The sequence below is a fragment of the Nelumbo nucifera genome, chromosome 3, assembly GCF_055504915.1.
Source record: "Nelumbo nucifera cultivar China Antique chromosome 3, China Antique-T2T, whole genome shotgun sequence".
Lineage (NCBI taxonomy): Eukaryota > Viridiplantae > Streptophyta > Magnoliopsida > Proteales > Nelumbonaceae > Nelumbo > Nelumbo nucifera.
Genome location: NC_142651.1, coordinates 7,091,778 through 7,110,653, shown reverse-complemented (window position 1 = coordinate 7,110,653; position 18,876 = coordinate 7,091,778). Strand labels below are relative to the sequence as shown.

Sequence of the window (18,876 nt, the reverse complement as noted above, 5' to 3'; positions counted from 1 at the left end):
AACTGGCAGGAGTTCAGAAGTAATCATGCCCGACCTGACGAAGGCCTGGAAGTGAGAGTGCGAGGTGGTTATAAAAGGCTTCTACCCCCCTAGGGACGAGGTATGCTAACTTTCGCGCTATCTGGTTATTCTTGCCTTTGAAGGATTCTAACTTGAGCTTCGGAGCCCTTACGCCGGGTTCTCCCCAGAGCTTCTCTTCTCCTCCCGTTTCAGGTCTCTGTTACTCAGTTCAGAGGCAAGATCATCGACAGCTAAGACCGGCCAGATTGTGCATCATCAATAATATATTAACACCCGTTAATTTATTTTGTATATATTTTATATTTTCTATGAAGATTAAAAATGATAATATATTAACACCCGTTAGTTTGTTTAATATCAAATTAATGACATGGTGAATTTTAGAGAAGCCCATTTTCCCATTTCCTAAAAGAGAAGCCCTAGACGCACATGCGCCTATGCGGCCACGTCGGCTTTGACCTCCATAGGTCTCTAGTTCTAGTTCGAACCATTCTGAGGTTAAAAGATCAACCCGGTCAGAACCAGTTGGTTCACTCGTTAAATCGCTTTGGGCTCACTGGGTCAAACCATAACCAAAGACGAGTAAATAAAATGTAAAAAATGACGGGACCGAAGTAAAAGAGAAGCTCATCAGGGGAGGGGTTGTTTGGAAATCGGAAGCATCAATGGCAACGGCGGAGAAGAAGAAGAAGAAGAACAAGGTGAAGGAGGGGCATAATCTTCTGGGTTCGCCGACGTTCGAAGAGCTCGAGAACGGTCGATTCAAATGCTTAGAAACCGGCCATGAGCTGGCCGCCAAGGACAAAGAGTCGTACAGTCAGAGCAAGCGCTGCCGATTGGGTCTTATTGATGCTGCTTTATCTCAGAAAAAACCTCCTCTCAACATGTTCAAACAAGACCCTCTCTGTAGGTAAACCCCTTCCTGCTTAAAGGGTTTTAGTGGTTAGGGTTCGCTCCGTATAAAAAATTCAGCAAACTTCGGTAGCAAATAAGAATTCCTGCTGATGAGATGATTGGGTTTTTCTGTTTCTCCCTAACTTTATACCTAGAATGCTATTTCATTTCTGAATTGATGCATCTCTCAAGTTCCTTTTTGAACGGTATTGCAGATCAAAGTTAATATGTAAACTAACGGGGGATACCGTCAATAAGTCTGAGGAACATATATGGAAACATATAAACGGGAAAAGGTTCCTTCATAAATTGGGTTAGTTTCTTTCTTTATTTCCTTATTTCGGTTTGTTTGTTTGTTTTTTGAAGTGCGACACCGTTGCCTCTTCGCACCTGCAAAAATTGCACTAGATTTTATTCAATCTTAGGAATCAGAATATTCTTTTCCCTACCTTATTACTTCTCTACGTTTTCGTTGCCTTTTGTTTTCTCCTAAAAGTGTGTGTTGAGGCTTCATCCTTGTAAATTGCAATGCAGGAGTGCTTTCTGACACACTATTCAGGATACTTTTGTGCTCATAGTTTAATATACGTTAATTCTAAATATCTATGTATTTTTTCTTGTATTCTGAAGTAGCGGAATTTTTGGAACAGAGCAAAAGGAAGCAGAGAATCCAACATCAAATGGAATGGCTGTAGAAGATGCTAAGCAGCTACCTCGCAAGCTGTCAAAACCAAGTGCCAGTGGTTTGAAGAAGGATAGAAAGAAAGGAGTTCAGAAGGATGACTCTCAGGAAATTAGGCCTATTGATGACGGTAATTTGGTAGAACCTGACTTCTGGACCCCTCCTGTGGGAAGCCGTTGGGACTTTGATGATGGGGGAGATCGATGGGGTTCTGGTACAGACTCAGAGCAAGAAAGTGATGGAGGTGATATAGTGGGTAAGCATCATGCTGCATCACATTGGAATTTTGTTTGTGTTGCATTTTAATTGAGTTATGCAAACCTGGGATTGAATTATAGGACTTCAATATATGATGAACATATGCATGCCTGTATGGGTGATGGAGTGGCATACTCAACATCGACCTGGTGGTGTGCCTCTATCGTTTGAGAGAATAAACAATCCAGACCTGATAGTGCGTGAATTCAACAGCTAATCTTCAAACTGGGGTTTCATCTAGTTACCTAGTAGCAAATTGTGGCTTAAGTAATTGGTCAAGCTGGGCTTGGACATATATTTCATCCTTTTTCATGTTGCCCCTTCTCACATTCTCAACTTTTTAAGTGAGATCACCTGACCATGATTGTCTTTCTCTATGTTGAAATGTTTTTATTTTCCAAGACAAATGAATGTGGAAATTTGGGCATCATATTGGTAAGTAGTTTCATAGGAAGAAGTTTCCTGTAAAAAATTTATTTCATGGAAGAAACCTTTTCAGTAACTTAAAACCCAGGATATAGAAACCCCGAATCCAAGAGTTTGAGTCCAGCTAGTTAAAAATGTCAGGATTTGCATGTGTACTAACTTGACTTGGTCTCCTCTTTCCTGAAATGCTCTGATTTCTGGATCAGGTGTCTTAAAACCTTAAAACAGTATACCAAATGGCACCATATCACTGCTTCTGTCCTATAATCAGAAATTTGAATGATCAAATCTGAATAAAAAAATACAGTTTGATGTGTCATTTATTTCCTTGATGTCAAGATGGAAATTGAGGAATATCTTTTGTTTGTGTCATCCAAATATGTTTCACATTCTGATAGTTTCTCATCATTACTAGCAGATGAAGATGGTGGTATCAAGGCTGAGGAGCTCTCTACACGGTATGCATCCTATACTTATCAAAAAGTGCCTTTTCTTTTATTTCCTCGTACTAATATGCAAATTCCACAATTATCTTGATTTGCAGGACAAAGAGAATGTCCATAGAAGTTGGACCCAGTAGCTTTGCTTCCAGAAAGAAGAAGAGTAAGACCATCTCCACACAAGAAAAATGTCCATGATAAGCAGATAAGATGTTTTTCCAATCAATGTGTCATCAGAACGAAGTTTACTTTGAGCACTTATCATTCTGTCAAGGTCTTCTACGAGGCTGAAACTTACATGCGGACAATGGTAGAGGCTATACCGCTAGAGAATGTGCAAAATATGCATTTTGAACCGATTTACTATAAATGAAGTTGATTTACTTGCATGGTGATTTATGACAAGAAGTCATTTTTTGGTCATTGCATTATAATTTGTTTTATATTTTTCCAGTATAATTTGCGTGGTTGGTTTGTCAAGCGGCATGAACTTGCATCTATTCACTAATTGAGAGAGGTGAGTGTTGTCTTGTCCTGGCTCCTGGGGTCTTAGTGGTGTAGTACGGAAACAAAACATGTTTAGAGAAGCTTAAAAAAAAAAGCAGAAGTCGAATTACCTGGAAGAAGAATTGAAAGTTTCTTAATCTATGAAAACACTCCATAATAGAATCCTAATAAAATTTTTCAAAAAGAAAGTCTTAATTGAATACAAATTTGAAATCTCGTTATAACGCTAATTTGGTAATTACGAATTAATATAGAAATTTTGTATTGGTGTTAATTTGGTAAAAACAAAGTAAGATAGAAATTTTGTGATTATGTTATATCGATAAATATTTATTAAATTAGGTTGGTGGCGTCGTTTCTGCTTCTTATGTGTCTTGGAATGGTTCCAACTTGTATAAAACTTATTAGCTTTCTTTTGTGCTACATCATTTTCTCCTTATATATACGAAGAGGGATCTTTAAAAACCAACTTTGTAAATATTTACTTAATTGGTCTGAATCCTATACTGCATCACTTGTGAGATATTTTTGTACCCTCAGAGTCGGAAGTCAGACTACACAAAACAGTGGAAAGTTGTATTCCCCCCCCCTTTGGTGTGACCTTAATCATGGTTTTCAAAACTGGACCAGACTGAACGGTTGGACCGGAAAAATGAGAAACCGGTCAGGTGACCAGTTCCATTTTCCCCAAAAACCGAATTTTCCCCCAAAACTGTTGATTTTGGTCAGTGAACCGCTGGATGGTTAACCGTTTGAATGGTTTCAACAGTTTTGACTGTTTTATTTTTTGATTTTTTTTTTGTCAAAACGGGCCAAGCGTTCAGTTTGAACTGTTTTCAGTGGTTTTTATTCGATGCCAGATCAGGACTCCCCTAGTTTTGGGAATCAGTCTTCTTTATTTGAGCATAGTTTTGACATTTGGGCTAATTACCGTTGATTGTGCATAAAAAAATTTAGGGTCAGTTTGGTTCACGGTTGGAATCAAAATCACCTATTTGGTTCACCTTACAAACAGCTAGAATCGCCATTTCCATTCCAATTATACTCTATTCCTGTTTAAACCAAATGGACCCCTAGTTTTAATTTTTAAAAGGGCAACCATAGTTCCAAAGAGTCGCGCAACATTTCAAGAACGAAAGTAAAGTTGGCACTAGTTTTTTGCTGAGAAGTTTAGCACAAATTATTTCAATTCATCATCGATCAATTTTTGTTGAATTTATTAATATTGTTCATATCAAATTTTAATCCGAACCCATGATTCCCAATATTAATGAATCAAATTTAGATCCAAGTATATCTCATTTTATTCCATCTGTTTGCAGCCCTAGCTGCCCATTCCTCAGATTCAGCAACATGTTTAGATGCATAAGCCATCAACTTATAATACAACAAAACAAATACGGTAGCTCTAGTTCCTTTTTGGAGATCCTCGCAAACAGACGCTTTTGTCTTTCTGTATTTGGCCTTGTTACAACTTAAGACATTTCTTTCCCATTGCCAGATTGCCCAAGAATTTCGTTGACCAGCTTTTCTGGCAATTTTCCTGTTGCCTGCAAAACCAATCCATAAACGCCCCTGTAATATCTGAAAGCTAAAAATGCCTCAACTTGTGTTTCGACTATCAACTATCAAGATGAACTAGAGATCTTAAATAAACAAACCTGGAAGTGTCTCATGTGCAAAATAGGTTCACATCCAACATCTGCAACAGGTTTTCCAAGTGGGGTTTGTGAACTAAATCGTCCTGCTTCATAGGCTGAAAGGATATTCTTGTCATCAGGTAGGTGGTGGCAAACTCTCAGTAGTGAGCTAAGTGAATTCATCTGGTACACAGTAACTTGAAATGAGAACCCCAATCTCCTTGATCCATAAAAGATTGAAGAGCAGAGGCAATAAAGTCTTTTTTGGGTAAACAAGGCAATAAATAAAGTTCAGGCAAAGCATTTAAACCACTGAGCTAGATTCACAGATATTATGAGATAATAAAACGACGAACACAAATCTCAACCCTACAATTCTCTGGTAGTTTTCATCCAGTGCGAAGTTGGATGTTTCATAAGGTGATAAAGAGGAGCCTCCTTCAAGGATGGCTCAGAGATCAGAAGACATATTCAGGTCATGGGATCAAAACTGCAGAAACCTTAGAAACTACACATTCTACTAAAAGTCAATAAGATCGCTTTCAAACCAAAACCTCATAGTCACCAAACATTTGTCAAAAGAAAAGGTCATTTTTCTTTTTAGGTTAGGAAATGATAGTTCTGGGCAAGACGGGAATTGCTTACAAGAAAATACCTGGAAGGCTGGAACAAAAAAAACAAGAGGTAAAAAATACATGATAACATGAATGAACCTAAATTGTGATCGGTTGTATTTTCTTGAGAGCTTAAAAAGACAAGATTCTGCATAATACTGTAATTGAACCAAAGACATTATTTTTTTTTAGATTATAAGAAACTATTTTTTAAGCAAAAGGTATCGTATTGATTCATTGGAAATGATATTGGATGTACAGCGAGCCACTATACAAACATTTTGCGTCTCCTATGCTAACTGTGAGGCGGTAGTGATGTGGTTTATGCCCTGAAAGTCTGAGGAGGATGGTCTCAAACTGAGAAGGGGAAAGAAGAGGAGAGGAGGGGGGGGGGGAGAGAGAGAGAGAGAGAGGTCTAGGATGTGGATCTGAAATGAGGAAATGGGTAAAAGCCCTGAACTTGGTGTGGGTTACGTATTTATAGACAGCTGGATATTTCATAACTTTCTTAGATTTTCCTCTTTACTATTTTACCCTTGATTATTCTGGAATATCCTTCAACCGATTTCAGCACATCTGCACATGTTAATTAAAATCAAGATTACTCTAGAATGTTATTTCTTAATTAGTGCAATGTCTTTATTGTTATTCTGGAACGTTCTTATTCCAAAAAGGCTTTTGATTATTATTTTGGATTATTCCAGCACTTAGTATGCCTTTTGATTACATGAATAAAGACAGACCGGTCTGCCCCAAGTTTATGTTGGGTTGACCAGGTTTTTATGATTCCATCATCTTACACTGACCATTACAAAAACAAAATAACAAACAGTACCGCTAAAAGATCAACAAAAAATTTGTTGCACAATTAGAAGTTCAAAGACCTCAAAAGTACCAGAAGATCAAACATCAAAATCATTATGACTGAATCTAAATACCAAATTGTTGCAATCAACATGGGAAGGAGGATGTGGAGGAGATGACTCTTGATAGAGTGGGGAAATGTGAAAAGATGGGAGATTTATAAAATTTGGTGGAAGTGGAAGTTCAGGTTGAGGTCAAAGAGGAAAGGGGAGAGGGGGGAAGGAGGTGGTGGGGAGCAGAGTTGAAGAGATTCTAAAGGAACATAACACTGAGGAGGGAATGGGTATTGATCGTTTGGTGTGGCAATAGGGAAGTCTCAACGTTTTCTTTTTGGGGGGAGAATAGGTGGTGAGAGAGGCAATTGAACACTTTGAAAAAAAAGGAAGAATATAATAAGAGGAAGGCAGTTGAGGAAGGGAGAGGGTTTGGAGTTTGGTTGAAGTTTCTTGTTTCAGTTGCTCGGGATTTGCCTTCTTGTCTACAAGGATTTGTCTTAAGTTATGGTTTTATTCCTTTTGGTCATGTTGGGGAATTTGGGGTGTTAAGTTGTATTTGGGTCAGGTTGGGTGTTAAGATGTATTTGGACCAGTTTTGCTTTGCTTTTGGGTGCCTTGTTTCTTAGTTTGTCTGGAGGCATTGCCTCAACACCTAAATGCATTACTACTCCAGCATGTATGTTTTTTAATAGTTAATCTACTTCATCATATACATGAGATGACTAATTCTAGCAACCTTTTTCTTCCAGTAACAATCAAAGATTTTATTAAAAATTTGTAAGAATAAAAAACAACAGGCATGCTCAGCATCCCTTTCAAATGCTAGCTTTAGCCCCATTTGTACACCATCACAATTCCCCATCTGTACCTCAGGGTCCAGTTATTCTACAAAAACTTCGCTGGAGCTGAGACTGGAATTTTATTAAAATATAGTTCACTAAGAAAATGAATACACTTACCTTCATATATGGACAGGATGCACAGCCTCCATGAAGAGAGCACCCTTCCCCACTAGAAACACCAGGAACCACTCTGAGTGTAAGTTGATGTCTTGATTCAACAGAATTAAGGCCTTGTGATGTATCCTTTGATGTCCTTGACAATGAATCTGATGAAACGGGAAATACAATTTCAACGTTGATGTTTGCTCTTCCAGATGGGAATTCAGTGGAATTTAATAGTTTGCGAATTGCTGCAACAATTGAGGTCACCATTCCTGATTCTGTTCCTAAAACGAACTGAAGGTGGTCATCCAGATTTCTGTCCAATGCCTCCTGGACTCTTGCTTTGATGAAATCTAGTATGTTTTGGGTGGATCCTACCACTCCCATTCCTCTTTTTTTTGCTTCCATTGCGAGGGAAAACATTTCTCCTGGGACTTCAAAATGAGCTGTTAGGAATGCATCACAGTATGTTTCCTGTATTTTTTCCACAACTTCATGTCCAAAAAGGTCATGAACGATGCATGCACCATCCTGCAATTGAAAATCCATATAAGCTCCATAGGATGATGATGATGATAATGGCGGCACATGATAGAACAGGAGGTAGCAGCATTCCAGTTATTACCAAAGAAGGCATTGAATCCCAACGAGAAAATAAACAATATAAGTTGGACTAGAAAATCACACTGGCACAGATTAGACAAAACAAACAACAGATATGACCCACAAATTGGTTGCAAAGAAGTCATACCAAAGAGAATACACTATGAAGCTATATTCAAACTCCCAAAATCAGATCCCCAAGACTGGATAAATCTACACCTAATCTAACCTCATTTAAGGCTTCTAGACTTCCATTCAAAAAATGGCAAGTCCGGTTGAGCTTGATGTCAATTCTAAACAATTGCTAGTAGGCCAAATACACTACAATGAAAATTGTTTAACAATAAAGAATTAAGCTGTCCATGCATACAGAATGGAGAAAAGGTTGCTGATGAAGATGAATACAAAAGCTAAAGAAAACCAAATCAGAAATGAATGCACACAAATGTAACAAAGGTCTGAAGGAGTATAACCAAGGTAATTAAAGAAAAGTCAAGAAAGTAAGGTCATGTGCAATAATGAGAACAAAAAAGCAATCCTGTAAGAAGAGTTTTAGATGTTGTAAAATAACAACAGGAGGTTGAGATATAGAAAATTTATAGACCCATGCTTTGAAAATGGTCCTAGATAGGGTATGAATGGTTAATATAGCCAACTGCAATTGATTCAGATAAGGCTCAGAACATAGTTTTTAAGGTGCTGAGTCAATGCTGGGCAACAGCAGAATGCCTTGTTGCCTAGGTGACTAGATACCAACCTAGGCATCGATTTTTTATATACAAAAAATCTGGTTAATTATAGCTTGTTTCCCTGTTTTCTTAATAAATTATTTTGTTCCCCTAGCTAGTCCAGCAACTAGAAAACAATAAAAGTGAACTAACATGAAAGAATCAAGCATTAAAAGTATAACTAAAACAACATAACACAGCCTATGAAAACCTAAGGGATGGATTATTTCTTTTTTGTCTTCATGGAGCTACACAACCAGGGAGTAGCCCTTCCCCCATACCCATAATCCCCAACCCTGGTGACAACGGGATTTGATCCCAAGTCTCCACTACAACTAGCCAGAGAATTTACCAACTGAACCACCAACCATTGGTGGATTATTATCCTGTTAATGCAAGGAAATAAGGAGAGAATGAAACTAAAGAATAAGAGAAAATAAACATATTTAGGGCCAGAGCCTTTGTTATTTTGAATATGACAGAGACAAAGAAAAGAGAATGCGCAAGTGCATTTAATGTAGCAAAAATAGAGAAAACAAGCACATGAAGGGAAGGAGACATTATTTTAAATACAGAGATATAAGGGGGAGAGAGAGAGAGAGATGGTACAGTGGTTTAAAAGGTGTGCCTAGGCGCTCAGGTGAGGCACATTTTAGGGTATGTGCCTCGCCTAGGTCCTAGGTGCAGACCTTTCAAAAGGCACACAACTGGTGCACCTAGGTGTGCACCTGATGCGCCTTGCGCCTCGGCCCAGGTGTGTGCCTTTTGAAAATTTGACACTTTTTTGCTTTTTTTGAACCTAGCGGCTGGGCCAGGGGCTCCGCCCCCGGACCCCATGCCACACTCCTCAAGGGCTCCGAGAACCCCCTATTTGCTAATGTTGTTCATTCATTCATTCTAATAAAATATCTTCTTAAAAATCAATTAAAATTATAAAATCATTATTTTTTGTTTTGGAACTAATAATTTAAGACCGTAACATAGACTTGTTTGGGCTTGCCTTGAGGGGCATGGCACAAAGGCAGCTCGTAGAATCAGGAATGTAACATGCTTTACATCACATTAGCTACTTAAAGTAATGCAATTGAGGAAAAAAAAAAGAGATTGTGGGTTTTACATGCTTGTTTTTATTTTTAAATTTTCATTTGAATACGCTTTACATGTTATGTTTATGTATTTTAATTTTACATAATAGGTTTTTTAGAACATTTATTTTAAAATTTAAGGTTATATTTTTATTAATATTATGTTTAATATTTTTTTGATTTTTTGGTTTTTTTTTAATTTTCTGACTTTTTTATTTTTTACCTTTTTTTTGTATTTTTGCGCCTTGCTTCAAAAAGGCGCGCACCTCACCTTGCACCTCGGGCACAAATTGGCCCCTGCGCCTTGCACTTTTAAAACACTAAGATGGTAAAAAGACATGAATAGGGAAGGCCCTTATTCAGGTTGCAATTATAAATACAGACAGGAGTGATTACAAAAGGATTAAAAAACAAGAACAAAATAAGGAGAAAGCCCATTTATGGGATCTCTAACTTGAAAATTGATCTTTTCTGATGCCCTTATTCGGGTCATTATTAGAAAGCAAGACACAAGTCAATCCTAGAAGAATGCCTTACCACCTAGGCACAAGGTGGTGCCAAGGTAACCATGTTTCAGGAGATGATGATCACTTAAAATGGTTAACAGAAATCCTAATTAAGCACTAGAAATATCTAATACAGAAGATAGTTGTCTATACCAAGCTCGTTAACCAAGAAATAAACAAATTAAAAGTTAATGCTTGTAGAAAATTTATATGTTTAGAAAGCTAAATAGAAAAGAATGTTATAACGAGCAAGTGTGGGAAATGGTGAATTTCCTTAATGGGGATAAGGCCCACGGCCCAAACAGATTCACTAGCCTCTTTTATAAGAAATGTTGAGATGTGATCCAGTCGGATGTGATGAAGGGACTAGAGGAATTCCAAAGAAATGCTTCTCTAGAATGCAGTTTGAACACAACCTTCATCATACCCATTCCAAAAGGTGGAGAGAGCTACAGAAACAAAGGACTTCAGTCCTACAAGTTTGTTGAATGGTTACTATAAAATTATAGTGAAGGTAGGTGTTGGTTCAAACTTAAAAGACTGAAGAAGGTATTGGGGACAATCATCTCAGAACAGCAAAATGCCTTTGTGCTGGGTAGGCAACTCTTGCATGGTATTTGGTAGCAAACAAGCTTATTGATTCAATGAATAGGGAGGGCAGACCAGGCATCCCATGCAAGATCGACCTTGAGAAAGCATACGCTGACATAAATTGGAGTGTTAGGATAATGTCCTGGAAAAGATGAACCTTGGACTTCACCTAAAGATGATTTTATCATACTCAACTTTGACAGGAGTAGCCAAGGTAACCCAGGTCCTTTGGGTATGAGGGTTTCTTCAGAAACAAGGAATGAGGTATTGTTGCACTGTTTTCAGAACCTGTTGGTGTGGGGGACTCAGCTACAGCTGAGCTTCTTGCTGTACTCCAAGGGGCACAGTTGGTAAGACAGATGAATATCAATAAGTTGGTCATTGAAGGGGACTCAAAGATGGTTACAGGATTCAGAAGCAGTAATATGGGCTTATAGAGAGGAATTAAAGAGATTTAAATGGCTCACCTTGAAAATCCAATGGAAAAGAAGATCCACTAATGGATGGCAGGTACTCTAGCCAAGCAAGGGGTTAATAGGGATTATTTGTTTTGAGCTCATTTGTAACTTGTCTTTTGTTGACAGGGAGATCCTGGAGAGGTTGCAACTCACACCCCACCTTGGGTCTTGTTACTGTTTTGCTTAATTTCTCTTAACTTCTTTACTTGTCAAAAAAATGAACTTTAAAGAGAGAGTATCTCTTTTAAAATGGAAAAAAAAAACAGTATGGTGGATCACTTTTATAATTGTTATTCTTTAGTGTTTCCAACTTGCAAGAGAAATTACATTTGTGGTTAAATCACTTAAAAGCTGAGTAAATCCTACTTAAATAATTGTCCTACCCGAATTTTTGGAACACTGCAGTTAATAGGGGCAAGAGTCATATAGCAGCATAAGAAATTAAGTCAATGGTTTCTATATCCAAGGCTTTAAATATTGATACAGTCCGATATGCCAGATGGGGCATATTGGACTTGTATCAAGGCACTTCACACTTTCTTTAGTTTCTTATTTCAAACCTGTTCGGGGGGGGTCAGTATAAGGCCTATCTACCCCTCGAAATAGGACAAACCCTGAAACACCCATTATTTCGTGTATCGGTGACCTACTGATACGATATGTATCAGCCAATACGTTGCAAAATTTTAATCCTTGTCTACATCTAATTTTGAACAAGGATGAGAAGTGGTTGGTCCAGGAACATCAGGACTGAAAATATGAAAATGAAAGTCCTAGTATGATTAAGTTGGCCAACATAATTACAAGATACCTATCAAAAGTTGTACCAAAAAGTGAACTAGAAATCACCTGATAGTAATGCAAGCGAGGTAACAATGATCTTATAGAGTCTCTATTATGTGCTGGATGTATCTCAGAAATTTCTTCATTCGTCATGCTAGCCATCTGTTGAAACAACTCTGCAATGTTTGCTCCCATGTAGGAATCTGGGCCATACCATACATGTAAATTTGGTATTTGTGCAAAAGCCTGATAGAACAGAAGTTGCATTTAGAGATAAAAGAAAGGAAATAAATATAAGCCCCCCCCAACAAATTTGCAACATGTATCAATTATTTAATGAACAAACTGAATCTAAGAAATATCATTTATAAAATTATAATATATCAAACTATAGAATAACGTTGCATGCAATAACCAACCTGCAGAATAGTTGGTACAACATTAGAAGAAGTACAGGTGACTGTTGGCACAAGTTCATGGGCACACGCTTTTGTCTCTAGTGAAGTGTTAATGTAGATAACATGCAATGAAGGGGGTGACAATGAAGCTGCCTTGAGGAAGCCCATGTATGTAGGACTGGCTGCTGCATCTGCCAATGAGCAACCAATGCGTTCATCTGACATCCTATACACAACAACCTGCACACACTCACAATCATGACACTGCTAAGAATTGAAAAGAAAAAAGAAAGAAGAAAACAGAAAACATGACGAGTAGTGGTTTACCTCACAAAGTCTACATGCATGTAATGACAGTTTCTATGAGAACAACAGGAAAAAAGCAATCAATAAGGAAATATGCCTCATCTAAGACCAAGACCAGCAGAAAGTTGTTATTGGCATCAATAGCCAAGCTGATCAACTTTTCTATAAAGATAATCTAATTAAACATCATGGCTGAGCATCATAAATGAAGGACTTTCTCGGAAGATCAATCATCTAATCCTAAGATCTGGCCTAGGGAACACCATATTTACAAACTTACAGTGTAATGCTAAATTTCCTACAGAATCTGCAAATAGCCATCTCATGAATGTGATTCAGGACCCCTAGAAACTAGAACAACATAAGCATTTTGCTTTTCTCAAAAGGCTGATGAAGTTTATTATCTTTTGGCAAAAGAGGGCAATGCTTTATTTTCTTGCTCCATTATCTATCTATCTATCCATTTAGGGTCTTGGGAGGGGTGGACTGGATGTGGACTTAACCTTTGGCATCTTCTTGTATAAAGTTGCCATTTTTAGACTTGATCCTGTGTTTTCACACTTGTCAGTCTGAGATTTTATCATTGCACCAAGTAATAGCTCCTATTTTTCCATCCATTAGTTTCCTTTCATATATTATTTTTTCTATCAACAATTGCTCATTGTGGAAAAATAACATCTTGGATGAATGCCATTTGAGCTGTAAAACTGAAATAAATGATCCACATGCTAGAGAAACTCATATACTGAATACAGTCCAGCAGTTCTAGAGATGCATAGGAGGAAATTCAGCCAAAATTAGTACAAACAATTGAAAGCATGTTAGAACATATCACTGGAAAAGCTGTATCCTTAAGAACTCATGGACTTCAAAGCTACCACATGCAATCAGAGGAATCAAAATAGCAGGTCAGACTGTCAAGTTTCCAATACAGTGATACACTGATAGATATGTGAAGAGTTTATTAGAAAAAGGTTAAGAGGTTAGGTGTTAACAAATACAATACGCCAAAGGTAGGGTTGTTAATGGTTTCGATCAACCCTATAGGCCTGAACTGATCCAACCATATTACATAGCTGGGTATGTAGAGCCCCCGCTGTAATAGTGTCAGGATAGGGTTTATTTGACAGATCTACCGAGAAGAACAGCAAATCCCAGTGTTTTAAAAGAGCAAGGCGCAGGGGTCAATTTGTGCCTGAGGCGCAAGGTGCAAGGTGAGGCGCACGCCTTTTTGAAGCAAGGCGCAAAAATAAAAAAAAAGTCTGAAAAATCAAACAATATTAATAAAAAATGTAAGCTTAAATTTTAAAATAAATGTTTTAAAAACTTATTATCTAAAATTAAAATACATAAACATAGCATGAGAAGCATATTCAAATGAGAATTTAAAAATAAAATCAAACATATAAGACATTTTCAAGCATGTAAAACCCACAATCTCTTTTTTTCCTCAATTGCATTACTTCAAGTAGTTAATGTGATGTAAAACATATTACATTCCTGATTCTACGAGCCACCTTTGTGCCACACCTTGAGGCAAGCCCAAACAAGTCCATGTTAGGGTCTTAATTCTTAGTTCTCACAAAAAAATAATCATTTTATAATTTTAATTGCTTTCTAAGAAGATATTTTATTAGGATGAATGAATGAACGGGGTCCGGGGGCGGAGCCCCCAGCCCAGCCGCTAAGTTCAAAAAAAAGCAAAAAAAAGTGTCAAATTTTCAAAAGGCGCACGTCTGGGCTGAGATGCAAGGCGCACCAGGTGTACCAGGCGTGTGCCTTTTGAAAGGGCTGCGCCTAGGACATGGGCGAGGCACCTACCCTAACATGTGCCCCACCTGTGTGCCTAGGCATGTCTTTTAAATCACTGGCAAATCCCCCAAAATAAATTGATTTTTCATTCCCTAGGATCTCAAAACTGTGGATTGATTTAACATATACACTCAGTGTCAAATTCCATCTCGAATCTATACATTTTGTGCGTGTCGAATGTGGATGTGTATGTACAGATTATGCAACATAATCTGCTGAAATACTGAAAGAATAAATAAGGAAACGAGTACCTTTTCAAAACCAGCCTGATCAAGGATTGCACGCACATTTTCTGACATGAAATCTACACCCAGAACTGCAATAAATTGGCATCCAGCTTCTGCCATCTTGACAGCCTTATCTGCCATAACTAATGAATCAGATATATGGATGTGAGGCCAGTGCTTCTGTGCAGCAGTTAAGACCCCTTGGACCTCTGGATCCATATAAAAGTGTGCCACTACACCAATCCTCTTCTCCTTTAGCACATCTACAAGTTCGTTAACCTTTAACTGGTCAGGGAACAAAAACCTTGCCTGCAATTAAACTGCAATGGTACTTAGGATTCTGAATTGCTAGGAAAGCCATTGGAGTAACAACAGCAAAAATTGATACAATATTTCTTTAGGTGAATTGAGCAACAAATCCGAGGTAAACTCAATTGCCAAAGCCTGATTTTCCTTTTACCAGAATAGAGTTCATCTCATGGACATAACAATTTGTTATTGACCATTAAAGTGTCAGGGATCAGAAACAAGTCCCAGTAAAAGCATAAGCCAGAACTAATAAAGGATGTTAACATTTTGTATGGTCCAACTTACCTATATAAAAGAGACAAACAGGACAAGGGAATGGATTTTTAAATTAGACTTAATAATAACATTCAACCATTAAAATTATTCTCTTTCCTTAGGTATCCTAAGTGTTTAAATGAATAGGTAAAATAATTCTGTATAATATTTTTACCCTCTCGAGAAAAACTAAAAGATTCAACATTTTAATAGCTTCCATTGATGTCTCAATGTAATAAAAGCAAATCCCTCAGAGCTCACAAAATCCAGTTACTCCAACTGGTTAAAAAATAAGTTTATGCGATACCCTATGGACGGACTCAAAATTTGATATAAATGCAACTAGGCTTGGGCCACACCTAGAATCCCAACATTTCTTTTGTTTTGTATCACTTGTCCCAAAACTTATTTTTAGTTACTATTTATGAACTGATCGCATCAGAATCTCAAGGATATTACAAGTTGACAGCATCCATCGCTCCTATATGATCTTCAGGATTCATGCTATTCAACAAAAATAGCTGTTGATGTAGGATTTCCAGATACACAATTAACAGAATAAGTGAGAATAGTATACACGCATAAGGAACCTATAAGTGGAATATGATTCTGTACAATTTTTTCCCTTTTGCTATGCAAACTCGGGAGTGCTTGGGAGGGTGAACTCCACCACCCAACCCAACCCCCCCCCCCCCCAAAAAAAAAAAAAAAAAAAACATCCAGGTTGTTTCGAGATTTGAGATTTCAACCTTAAATGTCTAGAAATGTTCCTATCGATAAAAAAACAAAAAAAGGTTCTAGAGAGGTTCCTTTGGTATTTTGATTCTGAAAATTCCTAATTGTTGAATCCAAGTCTTTCTTTTTTAGTATAAACATAACACCTTTTGTTTGGAAACAACCCTCTTGAACCGAACAGTCATCAAGAGTTGGAGAAGTTGGTTCACAATTCAAATTCACACTATGGTTTTCTTCCTTTTCCTTTTTTTTCTTCGGAAACATGTAAATAATAAACAACTCAAATCTAAAGGCAAATGTTTGCGAACCTGAGCCTCAGCATAGCTCCCTTTGGCATTGATGTCGTCGGCTGTAACAACCAGAGATGGGAAAGGATCGATGGGAGGCTTCCCCTGTCTCGCAGCAAGGAGAGCTTTAGTCCTCTTTTTCATAGTGATCAACACGTTGTGCCACGTGTTCGCCCTGGAATGAGCGCGGCCAGGCAACCCAACATTGAGCGCAGCCAAATCCTCGGTGTTTAACGCCAATACTTCTTCCGCAGACGCTCCATCGAGGATCCAAACCAAGCACGAACAGAACCCCTTGGTGATCTCTGAATCACTATCGGCGGAGAAGTTCATCCTCCCGCACTCATCCATAGAGGCATCCAACCAAACCTGCGCAGTGCATCCCATGACTCGATTGCCCGGGACACGCCTGGACTCATCGAAGGGAGGAAGGAGAGTCGCGTAATGCAACAGCCGTTTAACGCGATCAATCGGCTCGGAAAGAGACAGGAATTCGGATACAAGGCGTTGAAGCCTAGAGATGGCATAGTCAGAAGTCCCTAAAGGAGTTTCAGTCAGTGCTGAGCAGGAGACAAACGAGCTGGGGTTCCGAGCGTTGGATTTGAGAGGAGAAGTTAAGGACGGAGAAGAGGAGTTAAGACGATGATTTGGATATTGAGTGTAGCTGATGGAGTTGGAAAGCAGTCCCGTGTCTTTCTCTCGGTAGGCTTTCAAGCAAGAAGAAGATCTACGGTTAGCGCTGGGGTTCGAAATCCTGGCAAAGTAAGCCCAAGTGGAAGCTCTCGTTGCCAAGGTTGCAGAGTCCATTCTCAGGAAACTGGAAAAAGGAATTAAATTTATCAAACTACAAAATATAAATAATAATGATAATAATGTAACAAAATCCAAACGCACGATGGCTGGTCGTCGAAGCTAAAGAAGAAAACCAAGAGTAACAGAAAAGAAGAAAGCGGAGATCCTTATAGTGCGCACTTTATTGTTACAAATGGATATACATGCAGAGGCAGAGGAAAGTTTTCAGAAGCTTGGATTTATGCAAGGCCAAGGCTTCCGCGAAAACGACAGGGACGCAGATGATGGAAGAGAGAGCAACGTGTGTGTGTGTGTGAGAGAGGAGAGAGGAAAAAGAAAAAAGGTCTAAAAGAGGTAAAGAGTGGCCGGTGGGGGGCTCAATAGTACATGCATCAGTACAAGACGACGGGTGGAGTTAACAAAATTAAAAATTCTACAGAGTACAGAACAGACCTACATTACATCAGACAAAAAAAGATTTCAGAGATCAACCTTGTCTTGTCCCGTGCCGTGCCTCTTCGCTTTTGCTGCGATCAGGTTTTAGGTGAGGCTGGCAGCTGGCTACGAGCCGAGGTGCCAATAACCGTTCAGGCTCTGAAAACTTGATCTCTTCTTTTTTTACTGCCACTAATTTCGCAAGGCTGTGTTTGGGTTGAAAACTTGAAATGAGAAAAGAATAATAGAGAAATATTTTTGCTAAACCAATATAGCCTAAAACCAGCATGGTACAGTTGCTAAGATCTCTGACTCGTTGTAGAAAATTCCAAGGATCAAATCTAGGTTGGGGTCTAAGGAAATGGGGATAGGTTGGTTAATCATACTCCATGTCTCCATTCATGTTCCCAATTTCTAAGTAACTTTCCATCTCTCTTGAAGACAAGATTTGAACCTCCATTTGCCATCCTAAATAGAGATGGGTTCTTCACCAAGTGTTGGAAACCCTAATTTATTTTTAATTAAAAAATATATAATTGAAAAAAAAGGTATACTTGAAAAGAAAAAAATCGTTGATTTTAATTGGTTTAGCATTAAACTAATATCTATTAAAAATGTATTTAAGAACATATATATGAAGGTGCATAATTATAATTATATAGAGCTATTTTCAAAATTTAAATCATAAATAATATATATATATATATATACACACACATTGCATTGAAACCCTTAATCCTAAAACTTAGTATAAAAAGCATTTAGGTCTTGTTCATTTGTATCTTTGTAATTTGTCCGAGCAAATGTTTCCTGGGTAACATTTACTTGGATAAGTGCACTTACTCATTTTCTTTTAGTTTCAAGTATTCCTAAGTAAACAAAAGAATAACATGTTTACCCATAAAAAGCTAATATAAAAATGGGCAAATTTTTCCATTAAGTTTTATAAGATTTCCCCCCATGTGAAAAAATTAATTAATCACCTAGGAAATGGATAAATTTTATCTAAGAATGTATAGTTTATTTTATCATGGTGCACATTAGTAAATGTTAAGAGAATATTGTAAAGTTTATCAATGAAAATATAATATATATATATACACCAATTGACCAACTTTCCCAAACTTACTTACAGGTAAACGAATGGTGTCTTAGCGGGATGCATGTACTCCCACCTGCTAGGAGCCAAAGTTTCTTGGAAATTTGTAATGTTTGATAACAGCTAAAGTCTTTTAGCAAATAAGTTAGTCAAAAGGTTGGGAGCTCTTGAATGGGTTCAG

At 37.8% G+C, this 18,876-nt stretch overlaps 2 protein-coding genes across 6 annotated transcripts; one reads left to right on the top strand and one right to left on the bottom strand.

Moving 5' to 3' along the window:
* The first annotated feature begins 630 nt into the window (after window positions 1–630).
* On the top strand, window positions 631–3,123 carry LOC104593059 (uncharacterized). 2 transcript variants are annotated; one of them, XM_010252728.3, is made up of 5 exons: window positions 631–931; window positions 1,131–1,228; window positions 1,566–1,853; window positions 2,700–2,739; window positions 2,826–3,123. In XM_010252728.3, the coding sequence occupies exons 1-5, from the start codon at window positions 687–689 to the stop codon at window positions 2,917–2,919; spliced, it is 765 nt and encodes a 254-aa protein (XP_010251030.1). In that variant the 5' UTR covers window positions 631–686; the 3' UTR covers window positions 2,920–3,123. The 2 variants fall into 2 exon arrangements, with proteins under 2 accessions (XP_010251030.1, XP_010251029.1); XM_010252727.3 differs by having other exon boundaries at window positions 2,697–2,739.
* A 1,385-nt stretch (window positions 3,124–4,508) lies between these two features.
* On the bottom strand, window positions 4,509–17,810 carry QS (quinolinate synthase). 4 transcript variants are annotated; one of them, XM_088900080.1, is made up of 8 exons: window positions 17,654–17,810; window positions 16,391–17,186; window positions 14,808–15,092; window positions 12,460–12,678; window positions 12,107–12,286; window positions 7,302–7,817; window positions 4,890–5,051; window positions 4,509–4,778 (listed from the first exon to the last, which is right to left on the bottom strand). In XM_088900080.1, the coding sequence occupies exons 2-8, from the start codon at window positions 17,174–17,176 to the stop codon at window positions 4,704–4,706; spliced, it is 2,223 nt and encodes a 740-aa protein (XP_088756206.1). In that variant the 5' UTR covers window positions 17,177–17,186; window positions 17,654–17,810; the 3' UTR covers window positions 4,509–4,703. The 4 variants fall into 4 exon arrangements, 3 of the variants coding, with proteins under 3 accessions (XP_088756206.1, XP_010251027.1, XP_010251028.1); XM_010252725.3 differs by lacking the exon at window positions 17,654–17,810 and adding an exon at window positions 17,264–17,591; XM_010252726.3 differs by lacking the exon at window positions 17,654–17,810 and adding an exon at window positions 17,342–17,495.
* Window positions 17,811–18,876: the final 1,066 nt, after the last annotated feature.

What these genes read in the sequence shown, in the direction of transcription:
- LOC104593059 (XM_010252727.3), top strand. Translation starts at nt 687, where the DNA reads ATGGCAACGGCGGAGAAGAAGAAGAAGAAGAACAAGGTGAAGGAGGGG. An exon ending in AAACAAGACCCTCTCTGTAG is followed by an intron (nt 932 to 1,130) that starts GTAAACCCCTTC and finishes ACGGTATTGCAG; the next exon opens with ATCAAAGTTAATATGTAAAC. An exon ending in TGATGGAGGTGATATAGTGG is followed by an intron (nt 1,854 to 2,696) that starts GTAAGCATCATG and finishes CATCATTACTAG; the next exon opens with CAGATGAAGATGGTGGTATC.
- QS (XM_088900080.1), bottom strand. Translation starts at nt 17,176, where the DNA reads ATGGACTCTGCAACCTTGGCAACGAGAGCTTCCACTTGGGCTTACTTT. An exon ending in CATCCTGTCCATATATGAAG is followed by an intron (nt 5,052 to 7,301) that starts GTAAGTGTATTC and finishes ACTGTGTACCAG; the next exon opens with ATGAATTCACTTAGCTCACT. An exon ending in TGCACATGAGACACTTCCAG is followed by an intron (nt 4,779 to 4,889) that starts GTTTGTTTATTT and finishes TTGGTTTTGCAG; the next exon opens with GCAACAGGAAAATTGCCAGA.